General features: G+C 37.8%; 2 protein-coding genes across 3 annotated transcripts; one reads left to right on the plus strand and one right to left on the minus strand.

The window, feature by feature from the left end:
• Positions 1-7,963: 7,963 nt before the first annotated feature.
• rab4b (RAB4B, member RAS oncogene family) lies at positions 7,964-12,672 on the plus strand. 2 transcript variants are annotated; one of them, XM_055147987.1, is made up of 8 exons: positions 7,964-8,127; positions 9,847-9,927; positions 10,005-10,119; positions 10,189-10,251; positions 10,794-10,948; positions 11,056-11,151; positions 11,366-11,540; positions 11,600-12,672. In XM_055147987.1, the coding sequence occupies exons 1-7, from the start codon at positions 8,112-8,114 to the stop codon at positions 11,479-11,481; spliced, it is 642 nt and encodes a 213-aa protein (XP_055003962.1). In that variant the 5' UTR covers positions 7,964-8,111; the 3' UTR covers positions 11,482-11,540; positions 11,600-12,672. The 2 variants fall into 2 exon arrangements, with proteins under 2 accessions (XP_055003962.1, XP_020773663.1); XM_020918004.2 differs by having other exon boundaries at positions 7,965-8,127; positions 11,615-12,672.
• A 736-nt stretch (positions 12,673-13,408) lies between these two features.
• On the minus strand, positions 13,409-16,970 carry ap2s1 (adaptor related protein complex 2 subunit sigma 1). Its single transcript, XM_020918045.2, has 5 exons — positions 16,810-16,970; positions 16,348-16,497; positions 16,014-16,127; positions 14,852-14,911; positions 13,409-14,385 (listed from the first exon to the last, which is right to left on the minus strand). The coding sequence occupies exons 1-5, from the start codon at positions 16,810-16,812 to the stop codon at positions 14,284-14,286; spliced, it is 429 nt and encodes a 142-aa protein (XP_020773704.1). The 5' UTR covers positions 16,813-16,970; the 3' UTR covers positions 13,409-14,283.
• Positions 16,971-19,385: the final 2,415 nt, after the last annotated feature.

The following is a 19,385-nucleotide window of genomic DNA, read 5'->3' on the forward strand; positions in this document are numbered from 1 at the left end:
AATGCACTTCAGCAGTAAAACATTTTAAATAGTATTTCATGTAGAGTTTGAGATCTAATGAACCCTAAAATGTAGTGATTTTGATAAAGATTTAGTTTTTTTGTTCAACAAAAACAACTAAATAATTTGTTATCATTTGTCATCACTTTTTTTTCTAGCTGTTTTAATTTGTAAATTTTTGCTCAAACTACAACCATATTAAAAATAAACCCTCAGTCTCTTCAACAAGTCTCAAACAATCATAAAAAATACTTTTACTTGTCGTGGAGAAAGTACAAATATCTGCTCTTAAATGTAGTGAAGTTAAAGTAAAAAGTTAAAATTGTCTTAAGTAAAGTACAGATTCTTAAAATTCATATTTAAGTACAGTACTTTACATCTTTTAATTTGTTACGTTCCACCACTGGTTTGCATCCTCAGTTTGAATTTGAATTAGGTGAGAAGAGCATACTTTTAAACCTCTCAGTCTGTGGAGTGGGACATACTGTTTGTTTGGGGCTGCTTTCTGCCTGCAGCTGTTTGGAGTCTTTCTAAGAGACATAGAGACACACTTTGTCTTTGCAGGTGTGCCTCAGTCCCTGTCAACACAAACACATCCAGGTCGGCCCCATAAACAATGTTGCAATAGCTGCCCTCAGCCAACTTCCTCATGTGATGATAGATTTGCACCTCAGTTCACACACAGCACCACTTACCTTTATGTTTACGGAACTTCCTATCACATTTTATTATAGTATTCAACTTTTTATTAGAAAACACTGTACGTCCCTGTACCAAGACAAGATGTGCTCAGCAGAATAACTGCTTCTTTAGCCCATGCCCCAATTGTCTACAGAATTATGATGAGATAAAACCCAGGGGGCAAACACAATAAGTGGAAGCCCTGGACAAACTTCCTGAGTTTGTCTTTCTCTGTATGTCAGTGAAAGCCACAACAACAAACAGATAAAAATAGCTGCATGTCCAGGCATCCTGTGTCAACATGTCTCTGTCACGTGTGGTCTGTGAATTTTGGCTTTAAAACACTGTCCTGCTTGTATCAAATATATCAAACATGAATCTATTTTCACAAGCCATCAGTGTAAAAGCACTATTCCACTTTTCAGCAGTGATATAAAAGTAGATAAGAAAGTAGTTTTGTTTTGCCTTAGCTGAATAACTTGATGTCAAAACTGTATGCACACTTGGCCTATATAAAAACTGCCCAGATTACCAAATGTGTGCTAATTTGACTTTTCCCATATATGCTTATATTCAGTGTTTTCAGGGATTTGAGCAGAGGAAGTGACATCATGGAAAGTGATTAGTGGCAGGAGCAGACTGAGGCCTCCAGGTGAGCTCTGTAATTAAGAGATTAGTGTGTAAAGGAAAGTACACAGCCCCAATATTATGATACCTTTACTAAAGTATTGGAGACTGTATTGGATTTGAGGTCATGGAGGTTGCCTGTCCAGGCCCGTAGCCCACAGCAGCTGATTCAGCATAGCTACAGGCAAACATTGTCTAAATAAACCTCCTTTGCAACTGTAAATGTGTTTCCTTTAATTCCTCTTTTTGACAAGTAAACTTTACCTTTACTTCAATTCCCGCCTCCCTTGAAATTTTCCATCTGAGTTTGTGATCCGGGATTAACTATTTTTCTAAATTGAAAAAAAAGTAAGCTTCGGCCTCAATGAAAGTAGATACACCTGCTAATTTATACTAAAATAGGCAAATTATAATTTAACACTGCTGAAGCCATGATCATAGGTTTTAAAGAAAACAAAAAGGCTATTTGTCATTAGCATAGATTGTAAGATTTGAACATTTTTAACAAGTCTAATATTTCTTATGAGCTCAGGCACAGCAGGTGGAAGAGTGAACAGGACAGAGATTATCTAGGCCTACAATAAGAAATATTTTGTTTTCTGCAGGTTCTTTTTGAGGCTCAATCATAGTAGTTTCTCCATATTAAAATCAGCTATTATTGTTGGAAGGACTATCATAATTTAGTGATTATAATTTGCAATATTCCTTTAGGATGTGACCATCTTTATGAAATGAAACTTTCTGAATGATAGTCATTTTAATATGACATAAACAAATGCTTTTTTATTCATATTGCACTCTGAATAACTGTGATTATCTGTTACAGCTTGACATCTCTGCCTAAATGTCAATTTTATTTCCACCCTCACTCCCCATCAGACCTTCCATCTGAACATCTGATCCTGGGATTAAGCACCTGGAGACTCTGTAAACTGCAGCAATGACTCACGCTTGTGCTTTTCAAAGGGGAAGGTTTGCTCTCTCGTCATTGGGGCGTTAGATGTAATCAATACACAATTCTGAGACAAAACAGTGGTATGGCTTCACGTGTTGCGCTCCCACGTGCCACCCATATGTTCTTATTGTTACTTGAAATAATGAGGGAGACAGCACTCACTCCCTGCTTTAGTGCCTTGACACGGGAGCGCGATCAGCAGCTCTTCAGCCATCTCCGCCTCCTGCTGGGACACGACAGAGCGGGCTGCCTCAGGGTCTCCTGGGATGAACAGGTTAAAGTGACTGTGAGTGTGGGAAAACATAGGGGGAGATGAACTCAAGTTATGACTGAAGTTTATTACTTATCCTGTCATAAACCCCATAAAAGCCAAGGGAAAGCTTCACATGGGGACACTGCAATAAACCAAAGTAGATGGGACTCTAATAACAACCTCCAACCTAGCAGCCTCCACAGCTTTTCTCATGCTGCCTGTTGTAGAATAAACTGAAGTAGTCCAAGAGTTGTGGCATGAGACTGGAATTTATTTACTATCAGTATGGGATCCAAGACCAAATGACACGAACCCCTGGTGATAATTAATTCAAGTACAGTCCAACCTGGCTCTGCTTCCATTGTAGGGAGTATTATACCTCTGATGATGTAGGCCCATATAACAAGGACCGAGAGGGCAGTGTCCTTGGTACAGCTGTACGATTTCTTGGTCACTTAGAAGCCTTAGAAGATCTCTTAGAAAACAAAAAACAAGATTTTGAGTGCATGGTGTAGCATTGTAGTTTTAACCATTCTAAGGCAAAATTTTGTGTCTTTTATTCTATCATTCATATTGTCTTCTTCTCCATTTAGCTCTGACAGGAATATGTTTAAAGTTTACCTCAGAGCATCCCTATCATTTGGAGCCCTTTGCTGTGTGATAGTGCAGTAAAGAAGAGCTAAGCTAAATCACTGCTTTCCTCTCTAAATGATGGCTCATCTTCACTCTAATGTTACTGTCACTTCCACAAAGGACCTTTTTGCTTCACTGTGCCCTCTTTTACACAGCTCAGTCCCTGGAGGCGAGGTACAGGCTAATCTGTGCATCCAAAGGAAAGGGTTTCAACTTTATTGATCTCAAGTCCTTGAGGCACTCAATCCAGGCGTGACCCTTGAAGGAAATGAGGAGGTTAGTTGGGAAAATAAGGACTTGAGAGCCACGGAGGGTCAGGCGGGGGTGTGTGGGTGCTTTAATTGTGTCTAAATGACAGGCTAAGTCTGCAATGTTTGCAGAATTAGGAGGAGACAATGACAAGGTGGCCTGAGAAGGGAGGCTTGGACAAACAGTCCCTGGCACACTCCTGTTCAAATTAGTGTGGCTTTGCTGAGTTCCAGTCATTTGGGGTGAGAGGACACAAGTGAGAGCAGGGCTGCATGGAACAGCAGCTGACAGCAGCTATAAGTTAAACAGCACTTTATAAACATTCACTGTTTAGAATGAGATGTTTAGGTGCACCTCAGATGAGCTGGAGGAGCAGTGTCCTAGTTAGGAGTATACTTGACAAAAGAGATAGCATAGAGCTGGAGCTGCTCGCCATTAAGACAGTTGATAGTAACTGACTGCAAAACCAAAATCTAAAACTGCAAATACTTCCTCACTACATTTGAAGTACTGTTATTTTTCTCATCTTTTATTTAATTGTTCCATATAGAAGAAAATATTTTTAAATTATATTATATTGGGATGCAAAAAATATAGATTATTAACAGGGGTCTCAGGGAGTAGTCTCTGAGTCTATAGTTAGTCATCGCACACATTCAGATGCTGCAGACAATAACAGCAGCCCTGTGTATTGGCTCCTCTCTCCTGTGAATGAAATGACACACACTAACACGAATGGATTAAGTGTAAACTCATTTGACGAGTGACCGATCACAGGTGCAGCTCTTTTACATGGTGTGTCTCACCATGCAGGTCAGTGCAGGCCTCTGTGCTGTCACTCATAAATGATTCAGTGTGAGGAGCTTCATCAATGATACACTAACATTCTGTCCTTAGACCCTTAAGGTGGGGCTTTCTGAAGTGAAGGTTTTTTTTATTTGGCGTGTGTGTGTATAGGGGCTGCAGAAAAGTCAAATAGTGTCTATGTTAATCTCCTTTAAACACTTTTAAACACTGATTACTTACAACATTGAAATTAAAATGCACATTAAAATGTAATGTCAAATAAAAAATAAAATGTTTCTAACTATGTATGTGTCAGAAGGTGGAGGAAGTGCTGAGGAGACATGTTTTTGATTTGTGGTCACTGATGTCATCCATCATGGCGCCGCCTTCCTCCTTGGGGGCTTCTTCACCTCGTATCATGTGAGTATGGGGCCAAAGGCAAGAGGCAACATGTGGACACATAAGTGAAGGACAAGACTTGTGAGGCCCTGTTCACACAGTCACTGTCACATTTCACACTGACCTACATTTGATCTGAAATGAGTCATTGTTACAGCTGACTCTGCACGGCAACAGGAATTGTGACACTCTTTAACTTAGAAGCATTAATACATATATCATAATATCAACAGAGACCAATGCTTTCAGTCAATCCTCCAAGCAAAATTTAGACCATTTGCTTTAGACCAATATATAATATATAATATTCACATTACTTGGAGATTACTGTATGTTTTCACAGCATATCAGTGCTGTGGGGGATTTCCTGCCCTTCACACACAAATATCCATACAATGTGAAGGAAAAGGCCCTATTCTTTTCAGTGAGCATCAGCCATTGTATTCATGCAGTGTGGCGCACTCCCAGGTGCCCATGCTGCTCTTGAGTTTCTGGAGGGGTCTTCTACTTAAGTGCATGGTGAAAGACAAACTAACAATCAATGGTCATATCTGAGCCTCAAATGAAGAAAGGTGAAGCTCAGTGATTTGCAGCTTGGGTCTAAGACAGGACAAGCCCTTCGCCCCAGGGAGTTGCAAGATGATCTGAAAATATGAATTCTGCAGAGGAGGAATGACATCATGCAAAGATTCCTCAACAAGTCACATCCAGCAAAAATATTATCGCTGTGCAAACGATAAATGAATCTAAGATACGAGAGGAGAGCTTGGATGAGAGATGGAGATTAAAGGAACACATCACAACTTGTTGATAATTGTTATCTGGTTAAGAGTGATTAATAAGGACTGTGTTTTATGCAATCTGATGTAATAAGAGTACTCTGGCATGATGCTTTCTTTGGGCATTTTAAACACTTTAGAGATCTTATCACATTTTCAAACTTAATAGAAAAGGGATAGACTATAACATGACTATGCTTGGCCACAGCAACATCATTATGACTGTTCTAGCCACAGGGGACATTTGAGTACCCTTTTGCCCAACTCCAGACACTGCCTGCCCCCAAGCTTCTCCCTGACACAGTGAGGGGTGTAAAAAAAAGTACAGGTGCTGAGCCATTCTGATCAGATCAGATTCATGCTCCGATCCGATAGAAGAAAGATGGGATAGAGATTGGGGGTCAACGGGAAACCCTTTAGGTTTGTGTGTCTGTGCATTCGAACTGCGACCTAATGTGACACTCTCCAAACACACTTTGCACACTAGAAACATTTGAATCACATCACATTTGAACTAAAAACCAAATAAATAATAATACATGGCATGCATAGAATTGAATTTTAACTAATTCATAAAAATAAAACTGTATAACACTTTGTGAAAGTAACAGTATATTTAGGTCTATCAAGAAGCATTGATCAAAATATGATAATTTATGTTTACAATTTTGCAATAGTTCTGTACATTTTTCTTGTCTTTGACAAACCTAAATCTAAATAAAACAAGTCTAATGAATGAATAATCAGTTTCACTACACTGAAGTACACTTGAAAAAAAGTTGTCTTAATTTGTGAGGAACCTGATATGTGGAGCCTTTTATCTCATGGCCTGCGTGATACTTTAAAAGTTTGGTCTGCTCATTTATTGCTAGTGTTTCAAAGATCATAGCCCCACTTTCATGTACAACTTCCTTTTTACAGTATAGCCTGCAGTGTGCCTGTATTTGGACAAACTTGGTCTATGCTTTGAAGAATACTGTTAAGTATTTTTAGGGCAGTATCCCCTGCATGCAGGCAACCTTACAATTGTAATTGTGTCATAGGTCTGACTTCATCTCTCCTTTGTTTGTATAAAACAGCAGGGTGTTAATACACTGAGTTTTACAGGGTGACTCATGAGACCAGCACCTCTGTACTTATACTGTACCAACCACAGTGCTCACCTGTCTCCAAATGACTGCTGCAAACCATCCTCTGCAAATGATTCATTGTTTGTTGTTACCATGATATAGAAGCTGAAAATGTGGCTGGGATTTTGTGGGGGATCCCCTGCCATGAACACATTTGTTGATGTTAGGAGGATAATGTCAAAGGAAGATGAAAGGCTCTGAAAAAGCAGCCCATTATCGGCTCTAACTACACAAGTCAGAAACTGCTATCCACTATTCACACGAGTTTTAAGACAGCTGCAAAGTACAAGGGGAAGGCCACAAAGAGACACTCACAAAAGTAAACAGTGCTGCTGACGGAAGCTAAAACTACTTTTCTTTGTGTTACTGCTGCACCTTTGTAGCTAACCTTTCTCATACACCTTAGGAAAACATCCGTGCCCCACACAGCGCTGTGCCCACTGTTCCTTGTGTCTTTAATCCTTATAGCTTTTAACAAGACTGGGGAGGATGAGGGTTCTGCCAAAGCAGAACAAAGAAAAGGAGGAACTCAGGCAGAGGGAATGGAGGGCTCTGTAATTTATCACCTGTTGCCTTTGGGCAGAACAGCTTTCTAAGGGTGTGTGGAAGTGTGCAGCTCTTTGGGGAGGAGCAGAATGAATGAGGTAAGAACAAGTAAAGGGCATTGTACACATGCACAGCCTTTTAGAAACTCTAATGAGTTATTGGAGCAGTCAGAAGTGCAGAAAAAAAAGCTAAAAAGCCAAGGTGACCTGTGAATACTTTATTTCCATTTATAGGCCTAAATATCTTATATTTAATTATATATATATATATATATATATATATATATATATATATATATATATATATATATATATATATATATATATATATATATATATATATATATATATTATTATTCGATTTGCCTACTTTTTGCTTAGAATTAGACTTCAGCCAATATGACCAATGAAATGCGATGCTATAGTCAAATAAAAAAAGTGCAATCTCTCAAGTAGAAAAATGTCGAGTAGGTTATTCAGTATCAGTGTACTGAGTGATTAATATTGAGACTTAAAGAACCTTACTGTGTGACTAACGTCCCTTTGTCAGAACTTTTTTTTTTTAAATTTTATTTATTTATTTTTTAAACTTTGCCGCCATCGTGTGGCCATTTGTTGCACTGTCTAATATAATATACAGGCCTGGCTGTGCAGAATAGTAGTAGAACAAAGTTTCATTGCTTTTATTCCTAGAAGATTCCGAAGCCAATCCAATATGAAATAAGGACAGAAAACTGCTGATAACTCATATCCACACAAATCCAAGAAAAGATCAACCTCACAAATAAAGTAAAGAGTACACGAGTATACATGAGGTGAAGCACAGTGGTAAAATAAAAATGATCGCTTTGCAGCATAGACATAGATAGTTATTATATTAGATCCATGACACAGACAGTTTAGCCCAAAGGAAGGGAGGATGACGTCAGACGTACGCTCTGCGTGCACCGTGTCTGTGGAGCAACGAAGCATCTCGCACCTCAGATAAACACACTAAACAGGTGTGTGTTGGGCTAGCACAGCCATTTCAGGAGGCCACAGAAGGCACGTCTCTCCCTTTCAACAAGTTTCAACATGTCTGAAACATACGGTACGTTTTGAATAGCGGAAGTTCAGTTGATGGTTGCTAACCGCTAACGTTATGGATACACAGCAGCCTGGGAGAGGAGAGTGATGACATGCAGCGAAGGAGCTGTGTTAGTTAGCTTCCCTAGGTGTGTGGCTCAGGCTCACGTATGACTATGAGGCAGTGTTTACACGCTATTATAATAGCATTATTACAGATCCATAAATAAGCACATGTATTGTTCTGTGTTAACTACCTGATGTCCATGGCGCAGTAGTCCGTTTCCTTAAGCGCAGTTCACTAGCTTGTTACTTGCTCGCTAGCTTATGATAAACAGACTTATTTACTGACTATACCAAAGTGTATGTCAAAATAAAATGAGACACACATGGCACTCGATTTTTGTGCGGCCTCCTGCTCCAACTAATGTTGAAGTAAAGTCTTCTGATGTGGAGAGTTGACTGGTTGTGTAGAGTAGGAGGAAGTCAGGAAGTTATAGTGCTCCATTAAACCTGCCGAGATTGCACTTGCAGGCTGTCTTATGTTAAAACCATACTTTTTAAAAACCATTACCATACCAAGAACAATGAACAATGAATACTGAATTGCAACGTTGCATATCAGCATGCCTGTTTTTGCATACAGGCTTTGCATAAATTGTAGTTTTAAGTCCATAGCATCTGATCTGAGCACATACTGTCTATTGTCTAGAGTAGTAGTTTTTAAATGACACGCCATAAGTTTTTACTCACAAACGTGTGGTGTTCTATGAAAATGATTTCCAGTGGGCTGTGTATAAAGTGCCACTGATAATGGTTTTGTAATTGACTCTTATTGATTTTCCCCAAAACTGACTCTGTGGTAAACAGTACTCAATCTTCCTCTTTGGGCAGTGAGCGAAAATAATTAATGATGGAACAAGATTGATACTACAACCAGTATGGAACTTTTGACATTTTTTAGAAGTGGTATGATCAAATGGTTAATTACAATAAAATTATTTTTGTCCTGTTTAAAAATGTAATTCTACTGTATACTGTCACAATTATGATATTGAAATGAGTAATTTGGTGTACACCCAAGGCATTTACTGAAAACTATTCAGAAAATTCCAAAAGTTATATTCAATAATTGTCTCTTGTGTCTACTCAAGAGATTAATGCCTCGTACCATCCCAAAGATTAATAAATATAATGATGTTAATCTCCTGATTTTATAAAATTAATACCTGTTTTAAACACAAGTTTAACATTTGAGTCTGAATTCTATGGATTCTTATGTTCTCTAATTGATACAAGCTCATGCTATTTAGTGGCACATTGGGATGCATTGCTAAGACAGACTCTTACAGTGTCTCGCATGGTTTTTATGTTCATACAGTAATCTTTAATCATTGTGAGTTTTAGTCCCAGCATACTACATCTGAAAGTGTGAAGTCCCGTACCACATTAATAAGTAGCTTATCCTTGAATAGTTAATTTATTTGTCTCCTAAAGTAGAATTTCTCTTTCTGTTAAAGTGAAAAGTCTCTTACTCAGTTATGTTATGTCTTAAGATTTAATTGGGTAATATTTGTGTCAGAAGCAGCCCATTATCCTATTAGATAATATAAGGTTTGGTGATTAAAAGTCTAAGTCTGGTTGCTCAATAGGATTAAAGGAGATGCCCTGCCTGGTCTCTGTGGAGGAGGAGTGCACTCTCTCCTAATAGCTCTGTTGTATTGATCTCTATATTGTCTTTCAGACTTCCTGTTCAAGTTCCTGGTTATTGGCAGTGCTGGAGCAGGGAAGTCCTGCCTTCTCCACCAGTTCATCGAGAATAAATGTTAGTTGCTGATCCCAAACACATTAATTACATAATTTGTTTTTGAATATTTTACTCTTAATTCTCTTTTTTTGCAGTTAAGCAAGACTCCAACCATACCATTGGAGTAGAGTTTGGTTCCAGGGTAGTGAATGTTGGAGGGAAGACTGTAAAACTACAAATATGGGACACTGCAGGGCAAGAGCGCTTCCGGTATTGTCACTCCCATGATTGTTCTTCTGTTTGAAAGTCTTCATGTACTCATGAACACCTCTGATTTAGGTCTGTGACACGTAGCTACTACAGAGGAGCAGCTGGTGCTCTGCTTGTCTATGACATTACCAGGTACTTACTGCACTGTAAGCTAAAGGGGTTTTCTCCCATAACACTTCACATTATTCTGTATCTCTACCCATTCTCTAAACTCATGGGTTACATTTGAAATGCCCTGAAATTTTGTTTTATTCAGACATTAACATAGAAAAAAAAGCTAGAAATATCAATACAAAAATCTCTAGCATCCGATCCTGTTAAGAGGCCCAGACTACAGTGCTGTCAAGTTTTATGCACAAGACCCCATAGCAATAAGAGATTTAGTTGTTTGCAAATAATTGCAGCCTTTTCATTATTCGATTTGATTGTGTTCAGAACTGGCTATACTCAAAGTGGAGACGTGTGTATGATTAATGCAGATGGGAGTTGAAAATTAGCCCATATTAACTTATGCAAATAAGAAATTTAACCGCCACAGCACAGCTTCCCATCAGATTTTGTGATGTGATGTCACCCCACTGAACACAGCTGTTAAACATTATGTGTGGACCCACACCCTTGATTTCACCTCCTGGGACTTGCATAAGCTGTGATTGGACTCCACTGTGTTTCAGCCGTGAGACGTATAATGCTCTCACCAACTGGCTGACAGATGCACGGACCCTGGCAAGCCCTAACATCGTCATTATCTTATGTGGCAACAAGAAAGACCTGGATGCAGACAGAGAAGTGACCTTCCTTGAGGCTTCTCGCTTTGCTCAGGAAAATGGTAAAACCCAAAAATTACAATTATATTAAACAAAACCTGGGATGTTGTTGTTGTAGTTGTTGTTTTTTTTTGTATATTTACTTTGCTGCCACTTAAACACTTCACAGAGCTGATGTTCTTGGAGACGAGTGCTTTGACTGGAGAAAATGTGGAGGAGGGATTTTTAAAATGCGCCCGCACCATTCTCAACAAGATAGATTCAGGTAACACCACCTATTTGTTTGTTAAGGAGGTGTGTTCAGAGTACTTAGTCTTGTGGACATTTTTGCATGTGTTTTGCATTAAGGAGCCATGATGTCTCTGTTTAGCAACTGATGTCTTAGTTGTATGGCTCATGTAATTTTCATCCCTTATTGTTTTTGCTGGCTAAATAATTCAGGTGGGGTTTCGTTTTGACTTGCCTATTAATTTTTCCAGGTGAATTAGACCCAGAAAGGATGGGATCCGGTATTCAGTATGGAGACGCTTCACTGAGGCAACTACGACAGCCGAGAAACACCGCCACCCACAATAAACAACAGTGTAGTTGCTAGGGAAGGGAGGCAGACCTCAACTCAGCCCCAGGCCCACGCACACAGGACGCCCCCTACAGGTTAGTGTGTCCTCTTGTCAACTGTAAAACTATAGTTAATGTGTGATTGATGGTTCTAGTGTCTCACATTGCAGCTCGAGGTGATTTAGGCCTGGGTTTGAGGGCCTTCTACTCCAACTGGGATCATATGGACTGATCAGTGCAGCCCGGACACCCTCCACTTAGATGTTCCAGGGTGTCATGGCTGTGTGGAGAGCGCCCCGACATTTTAAAATATATGCTTATTTCTGCTTTGCACATGTTTTCTATTAAGTTATTAACAGTTAAGCAATTCATTTGGATTTCTTTAACTTTTTTTCACCTTTTTAAAATCTGAGCTGTAAACTACCTGTGTCCTAATATGATGTACACATCTGCACGTTGAGAAAAATTCTGAGTGAGTAAAACATAATAATTTCTCAAGATTGGTCTTAATAGCTGCAATAGTTTTTGACATTTGTTGCTAGTACATTTGTGCAGTTCATACAAAGTTTCTATGTGGATTAACTAAATGAAAAACTGCAACTGGAGAGACATGCCATTAATCAAAAGGACAATTCACTAACAACACTCGTTCCACACATTATTAAAACAATCATGGGAAAAAAAAAAGTGTTGATAAATGATTAACCCAGCGATCCTTGGAAAGTGTATGAGTGAATATAAGCACAAAAATGTAATTGTTTTCCTGCTGCGAACTACCAATGTTTTTGAAAATGTTTGCACTTTTGTAACCAACTTTTACCCAGAGACCTCCTAAATCTCAGTGCTATATGCAAACGTGGTATACATAACAGGAAACCAAATTGGGTTAACCCCAGTGCCATTTTGAGAAGTTTTCCTTCTGCCCCGCTTCTTTATCAAGGCTTGGATTGTTTTATAACAGTGAGTCTTGTGAAACTTTTCAACCAAACACTGAGGGCTCGTGGCACTTGAGTCCAATGCACTGCTATTGTCTAAGCCACTGAAGGCAGGATTTACTGACTTAAAATCCAAATGAGATGCGATTCCACACAATATTGCTGGTATTCTGGCGCTCTTTGGCAAGTGCACTTTTATTATTTTTTATTGTGTTAATTTTTTACACTGTAAGTTTAGGATTGTAAATTGTTATTTTACTTGAACTATAATATTAATAAAGAGTATAAGTGTAGTGACCATTTCTTACTTAATAACAGCTGATTTGTGTGTTTTTCTGTCACTCAGCCTGACTGTGTTAGTGGCTGCACTTGGTCTATGTGTGAGCTGGTTTGTTAATAGTTCGCCGCTGACGTGGATGTCATGATAAAAGGACGCTAACTTCCTGAGCTGCAGGAGGCACTAATCATTCACATTCATCTGGTGTAGCACACATATCTTTGCATCTTCATGAGCCTCGTTACGTGCAAATACCATCATTTAAATATATATTTGTACTTCAGTTCTGTGTAAAGCCGCTGTAAAATAACTTCCAAATCAGTTGTTGCTTAGTAACAAATGTTTATGTATAATAAATCTGAATACTACTGTACATCAAGTAAAGCTGTAAATAAGAGTTGTTCATCTATCGTATGTTATGGGTGACAGTTGCTCTTTGATTGTAATTATGCAATTTTCAGTAAATGTATGCTTTTCAGTTATGTGGGGTCTTTATGTATTTCTATATATTGCATGTATGCCACTACATTTTTTAGGCTCAAAGTTACACCACAAAACACCTAAAATTTACAGGCCTCTTGATTCTGTAACTTTATCATCAAGAGCTCTTGAATGATGAAAGTAAATGCCCTGTCAAACTGTCGTTTACTGTACCTTGAAAGGCCGATGAAGCAAAACCTAAAGGCCTCATGTACTTAGACTGAACACAAGAGGGCGCCAGTACACAAAGGGAAATGCCTTGTTCAGAGATGTTGGTTATAATTTCATTTTATTTTTTTTATTTTTCTTGGTTATTTACATATAACTGGAATTGAGTGATGGAGACACACAATTCTTCCTTTTACAAACTTGCACAAGTTGGCAGAAAGATTACATACTACTATGATAATTAAACTCAAAAATACAAAAATTAAACATTGTGTAACGCTGAACAACCTTGACACCTGAAAGGTTGGAAAAAAAAAAAGGTTTTAAAAGTCAAGCAGGTGGGGCCTCCTGTATTTGATCTGAGACATACAGGATAATAAATCTGGAATGAATGAAATCGCTATTAACTAGCACATGTAAGATACACCTATGTACACACTATTCAAAGTAAATTTCACAGCACTGCATTGAGTAAAATATTTCTTTATATTTTCACCAATACACCCTCCATCTTTTAAGCACCCTGGCCTTCTATTGTTATTAACAGTATCACAATATGTCTGGAGCAACAACTGAGAAATCAGAATCACAAATGCACTATATTCACTAAAGGAGAGGTGTTTAGCCAGGCTTTAAAAATGCATAGGAACCAATGTAAGCCCGTGTCTTTGAAAAAATTATGGTGGCTGATTGAAAATGTAGTGAATTACGGTACTATACATCAAGTGGGTCAGAATATCTACGCAAAAATAAAAAAGCAATTGTAGTTAAACAAAATATTAATTACATTAATGTTGAAATGATCAGCTGTCATAGCAGTTAGCTTCAGCTAGCAGCACTGTCAAAACACTGCCACTTAGAGAAGGCAATGACAAAAATCTCACAAGTAAATGCATACAGACAGCTTGGGTCACAAAGAGTCATTTCCAGTGGAGGAGTTGGTCAGATGATTGGGCACGAACTGAAGGAGGACTAAACTCTACTCAAGCGACTGCAGCATGAGGAGCTGCTTGAGCACTTTTGTCTGGCTCGTCTCCCTGATTTCTCCGGCTAGAAACATCTCATCCACCACTGTGTACACCTGTAAGAGCAGAGAAGACAGCATGAGGGGGGACTGAGATTATTAATAGCCCTATCACCATGTCTATTCCAGAAATACACTGCATCTGTACAAGACGTGGTTACTGACCAGGGCATTCTTGTAATTAAAAGTAATTTCTTGTCAATAGATTGATTACAGGGTTGACTAACAAATAGAGTAAAGGGAGTGTTATAACATGATCTTATTCATTGTAATTTTCTTGTTGTACTGGTAAATCACAGACTGACAAGTCAAGCCTGTGGGTGTTTCAGACACCTTTGGTAATTAGTAAGCAAAGCAATACAGTTATAGAAGACTGGAGCAGTTAGTTGCTTAGCATTTTTCTCTATGCATAAAACTCACTATAATTATTAGTTCCTGATTATATATGATTTTTCATCATTTATAATTATAAATATACTTTATGCTCTTGGCTTAAATATCAAATGAAACAACTGCAACATACCTTGTAAAAGTTGAAGACAAGATCCAATTCACACACATTGTGAAAGTATTCATTTAGCACCTTGAATGAAAAAAAAAAAGTAATTTTAATAAGCAACATTTTAATAATTTGTTATATATTTCATTATACAGTACAGCACAGTAAACAGTATAGATAACATACATGCATACTGTGCACTGAGTGGCATGTAATAAAAGAGCTTTGATTATTTATGTCACAGTAACAAAATTTTTTTATTAATGTTTTTTTTAAATCGTGAATCACAGAAAGCGACATTTAGTCTAAGGATGGACTGATATGAATACTGCTGTGGCTGATAACCGGGATTTGCCAATACCAATATTTAATTTTTTAAAATCCATAGTGAGGTCCACAAATTCATCTTAAGCTGAAGTAGTGATCACAAATTCATGTATTACTTTTGTAAAAACAATAACAAAATGTATTTGTATGGGATATAAAATAAACTATTACATGTTTGCATAAACATGAAGCCATATAACGCTCTTTTATTTTAATTCATTAGTGTGTTCAAAAAGGGCCAATACCGATACTGGGCCCAATATATCGCCCATCCCTAATTTGCTCTCACAATAATTGAATCATTAAAAAGTGATATTGTGACGTGCCCTTTTTAAGGCAATTAAATTAACTTTTCCATCAATATAAGATGACTTCACTCCAGTGGACTCCAGATAAAACTTGGTCTCTTGACATACACACACTGAGGTCAAGCCAACAATAATGTATTAAGATTGTTTCATTATTTTTGCTTTTGACTAATGTTGAAACTCATTTCACCCACCGTCACAATCACATAAATCTGAGTCTATGGAGAAGAACTGAAAATCCATTGTTCCAGAAGTTCAAACATATTTTAGGTTGAGATTTATGGCTTAACTTAGAATAATAACACTTAAACTTAATTACAGTCCACAGTGGATTACATCAAAGTTGACTGGATTTGTTTGCTTTATCAAAACAAACTCTTGTACAGACCACTACATATCTCATGACTTTTAAGCATTTTACAGCATAAGAGCATCAAAACAGGAGATGAGCTTCAGGGAAATTGCATTGCACATTCCAACACTCAATCAGACCATGACAACTGAATCATTTCAGTTCACTTCAAGTCTTTGCATCATGTGATATTATTTACCTCGACAAAGTTGTGGATTCCTTCTAGGTATGCCAAGTTGTTATCAGTCACATCCACACAAATGCAAAAATAGAGCCCAGCATAGCGTCGGTAAATAATCTTGAAGTTTCTGAACTGTAGGAAAACAGATGAGATTTCCTTACACATGTAAACAAATGTGAAGCCTTAATTTGGACAATTATTTGAGCATGAAACATGGACTCAATCATACATTTAAAATGTAATACAAAGTGCTTTGCAATATGATGATACTTGTGTACTGTTGGCTATATCACAGTGTGGCTATAGCACATTTGACATTCATTTTTCAAAATAATGTTTGCTATTTACTTACCTCCACAAAGTTGGTGTGCTTGGCGTCCCTCACAGTCACCACAGCATGGACCTCCTCGATTAATTTCTGTTTTTCATCATCATCAAACTGCATGTACCACTTGGCCAGCCTAGTTTTGCCAGCTCGATTTTGAATCAAAATGAAACGGATCTATGTGATAAATCACAAAAACACAGTTTAAATCAGTTGTACAATATGTAGCTCACTTAATGCATTATGAAATATAGCTTTTGGACATAACGCGGCGTTTATCACACCACACCCAAATAAACCTATGGTTTATTCTTGCTATTGGTAAACCTATTTTCTATTTATTTATTTTTTGCTTAAATGTTAGTATAACAAGGTTATAAATAGCTCGTAAATTCTACTGAATGAAAAGGTTATTTAGCGAGCTTTAAGGCTAACACGTAGATGTGAGCTGTGAATAAACATAGCAAGGATTAATTGTGCCATACATACCATGTTTTCTATCTTATAGGGTGCCCCAGGTTCGTTAAACGCTATATTTTGATAAATGTGCGATTTTAAACAACATAAAAAATCCAATCGTTCGTCCGCTATCTTCTTCTAGCTAACAGGAAATACCGCCCTAGACAGCTGCCTCTTGCTCGATGGGAGTTGTAGTTTTGTTATTAACTCTTAACGCCAAGCGTCTGGTATTAAGAACTACAATATCCAGAACCCAGTAAGATGCGCACGCACTGGAGTCACATGAGCTCTGGTCCCCAATAGCCTACAGTAAATGATTATACTTATCTGGTGACTGTTTTTGCATTTATTTACACGCAGAGACTGAGGGAGACACGGAGTACTCTTCTGACAATGACAATGATGAAGACCGGACACCTACATTCAGCTGTATAGCTGCACTGATGGAGACAGAGGCGGAAGGAAATCGCTACAATCCATAGACTGTAAACCCAGATCAGAGCCAGAACCACAGCTACAGTCATAAAGCTATCCCCCAAATACAAGTCTGCTTCAGAGATGAGGTAAACGCTGGAGATATGTCAGGAACAGCCGAAGGAGCTAAGCAGAAGAAACAACAGTGCTCTGAGTGGAAAAGAGTCATTAGAACAAAGTAGAGGTCACAGGAGATATTCAGTTATTCAACCTGAAAGAAAACATTGATCCAAAAGGGTAATCTATAAACATAAACATACACATCATCATTCAGCTGTTCAACATGTAGCCTCACAAAGTGAAAATACCTTGCAACTTATCTAATCTAAGAAAACATTATCCTATAAGAATAATCAGAATGCACATGAAAGAACTCACAGGTGAAAGGCCTTAGAGCTATTCTGTCTGTGATGAAAGGTTGACACAAACCTGTCAGCTGAAAGAGAACTAACTGAACGATTGCTTGGTTGTGTTCTTGTTAAAAGCAGATTGTTTTAGAGCTTATTCTGTGTCCCAGTTTGCTGCTCAAAATGTGTAATTAATTTTGGCAATATGTTAGCCTACATACATTTATAGTCTAGGCTACTATTGGCCAGTGTGTTATTTAACAATAAATATACTTTTTTGATGCAACAAAAAGTGTTAGCTAGCAATGTGCACATTTGGCTGTTTACAGTATGGACTTTCCATAAAGTTAACAAACTCGAGCGGACGGTTTGGACAGCCCATGAAACAGCCTGGTCAGACCATCCGGGCCATTGGGGAGTTGCAGGGGGTTGAAAAGCTGACTGTCAGGGTTTGCTCAGTAATGAACTGAATGAATGTGATGAAAGCACCTGGGTCTCTTGCGTTTAAAGTGTTTATAGACTTTTTAAAAACAGTACCAACCAAATAAAGGTTGAAAAATGATGACTGAAGGCTTCTAAATAGAGAGAATAGAGAATATTTACAAATAAAGTATATTCTTGTTGAAAATTGGAAATTGGTTATTCTTATTTGACATTTTGATTTGATAATGTGACTGCCTTTGTTATACAGATTCTGTATAGTCCAGATAAGTAGGACTAGTGTAATTATCAAAAATACGACTGTAATGATTTTAAAAATAGTTTGAGTTGATTAATTGTGGCTGTCCTATAAATAGTCCTCATTGCAATAATACACATTTATTCATGGATACTGCTCCTGGCCATTGTAAATTTAAGCCCCCCATTCAAAATAAACCAATCTTTACAATTACTTTCCAATCTTAAATCTAAACTTTAACCTTATAAATTCAGTCCATATAAGTGAAAAGATGTGAAATAACAACACTTATTCTGTATGACACAAAACAGAGGATCTGGCACTTGGACCTCTCCTAATCTTTCCCAGTGTAATTGGGGGCATACAAATATTGCACAGAATATGGGCTGACGCCATTGGACAGAAGCTGTGGACTCATGCTCTCATAGGTCACAGTCCCTGAAACTCACTACACTCGTGTTTAATAAAGGGTAATATTTAAATGTGACTTATCCAGGCTTTAGACAGCTTTGTAAAATATAGGCGTTGGCCTATACTCACACAAAATAGTTTATTACAGAATCATTGTTTTCTAAAGTGACCACCCAATTCCTTTCTTTATTTTCATTCAAGGGGAATGAGTGGGTGAAAAAACATAAAAAAGACACTCTGACAGATTCTGTGTTTTGTTTTCCCAGACTACTTGCCTGTAAATATTGATTTCCAGTCCAACAAGGATCATTAACTTGACCCGACATATTTTCTCTGTATGAACAGTTTCACTTGTGTCCTGTGATGGAAATCACCACAATCTATAACATACATGATGTCTTTCCTCAATAATTATCTGAAGGTTACATGACAAATAGCTGCATACATAAAGTAGCACAAATGAGTGGGAGACCTGAGGCCAAGAGGGTAAATCAACAAAAATAAAGTCACATAATTACAATGATAGCAGTGGCACCAACCACTGCATTGTCCATTTGTACAAAGCAATGCAATTGTTTTATTTTTAGTTTTTTCATTCTCAGTAAAGGGAAAAACCTAATGTGAATTTCCAGAATTTACTTATTGAGCTGCAGAGGCTACACGAGCACAGTTAATGACTGGCTGTAGATGCTGGG

Source organism: Boleophthalmus pectinirostris, unplaced genomic scaffold (assembly GCF_026225935.1).
Source record: "Boleophthalmus pectinirostris isolate CB_2022bp ecotype Guang Dong unplaced genomic scaffold, ASM2622593v1 HiC_scaffold_9, whole genome shotgun sequence".
In the NCBI taxonomy this organism is placed as follows: Eukaryota; Metazoa; Chordata; class Actinopteri; order Gobiiformes; family Gobiidae; genus Boleophthalmus; species Boleophthalmus pectinirostris.

Excerpts from the sequence above, each read along its gene's own strand:
- ap2s1 (XM_020918045.2), bottom strand. Across the intron at positions 16,128-16,347 it reads AGCACACCAACTTTGTGGAG|TTCAGAAACTTCAAGATTAT; the intron begins GTAAGTAAATAG and ends GTTTTCCTACAG. Across the intron at positions 14,386-14,851 it reads TTGTCTTCAACTTTTACAAG|GTGTACACAGTGGTGGATGA; the intron begins GTATGTTGCAGT and ends CTGCTCTTACAG.
- rab4b (XM_055147987.1), top strand. Across the intron at positions 10,252-10,793 it reads CTTGTCTATGACATTACCAG|CCGTGAGACGTATAATGCTC; the intron begins GTACTTACTGCA and ends ACTGTGTTTCAG. Across the intron at positions 11,152-11,365 it reads TCTCAACAAGATAGATTCAG|GTGAATTAGACCCAGAAAGG; the intron begins GTAACACCACCT and ends TAATTTTTCCAG.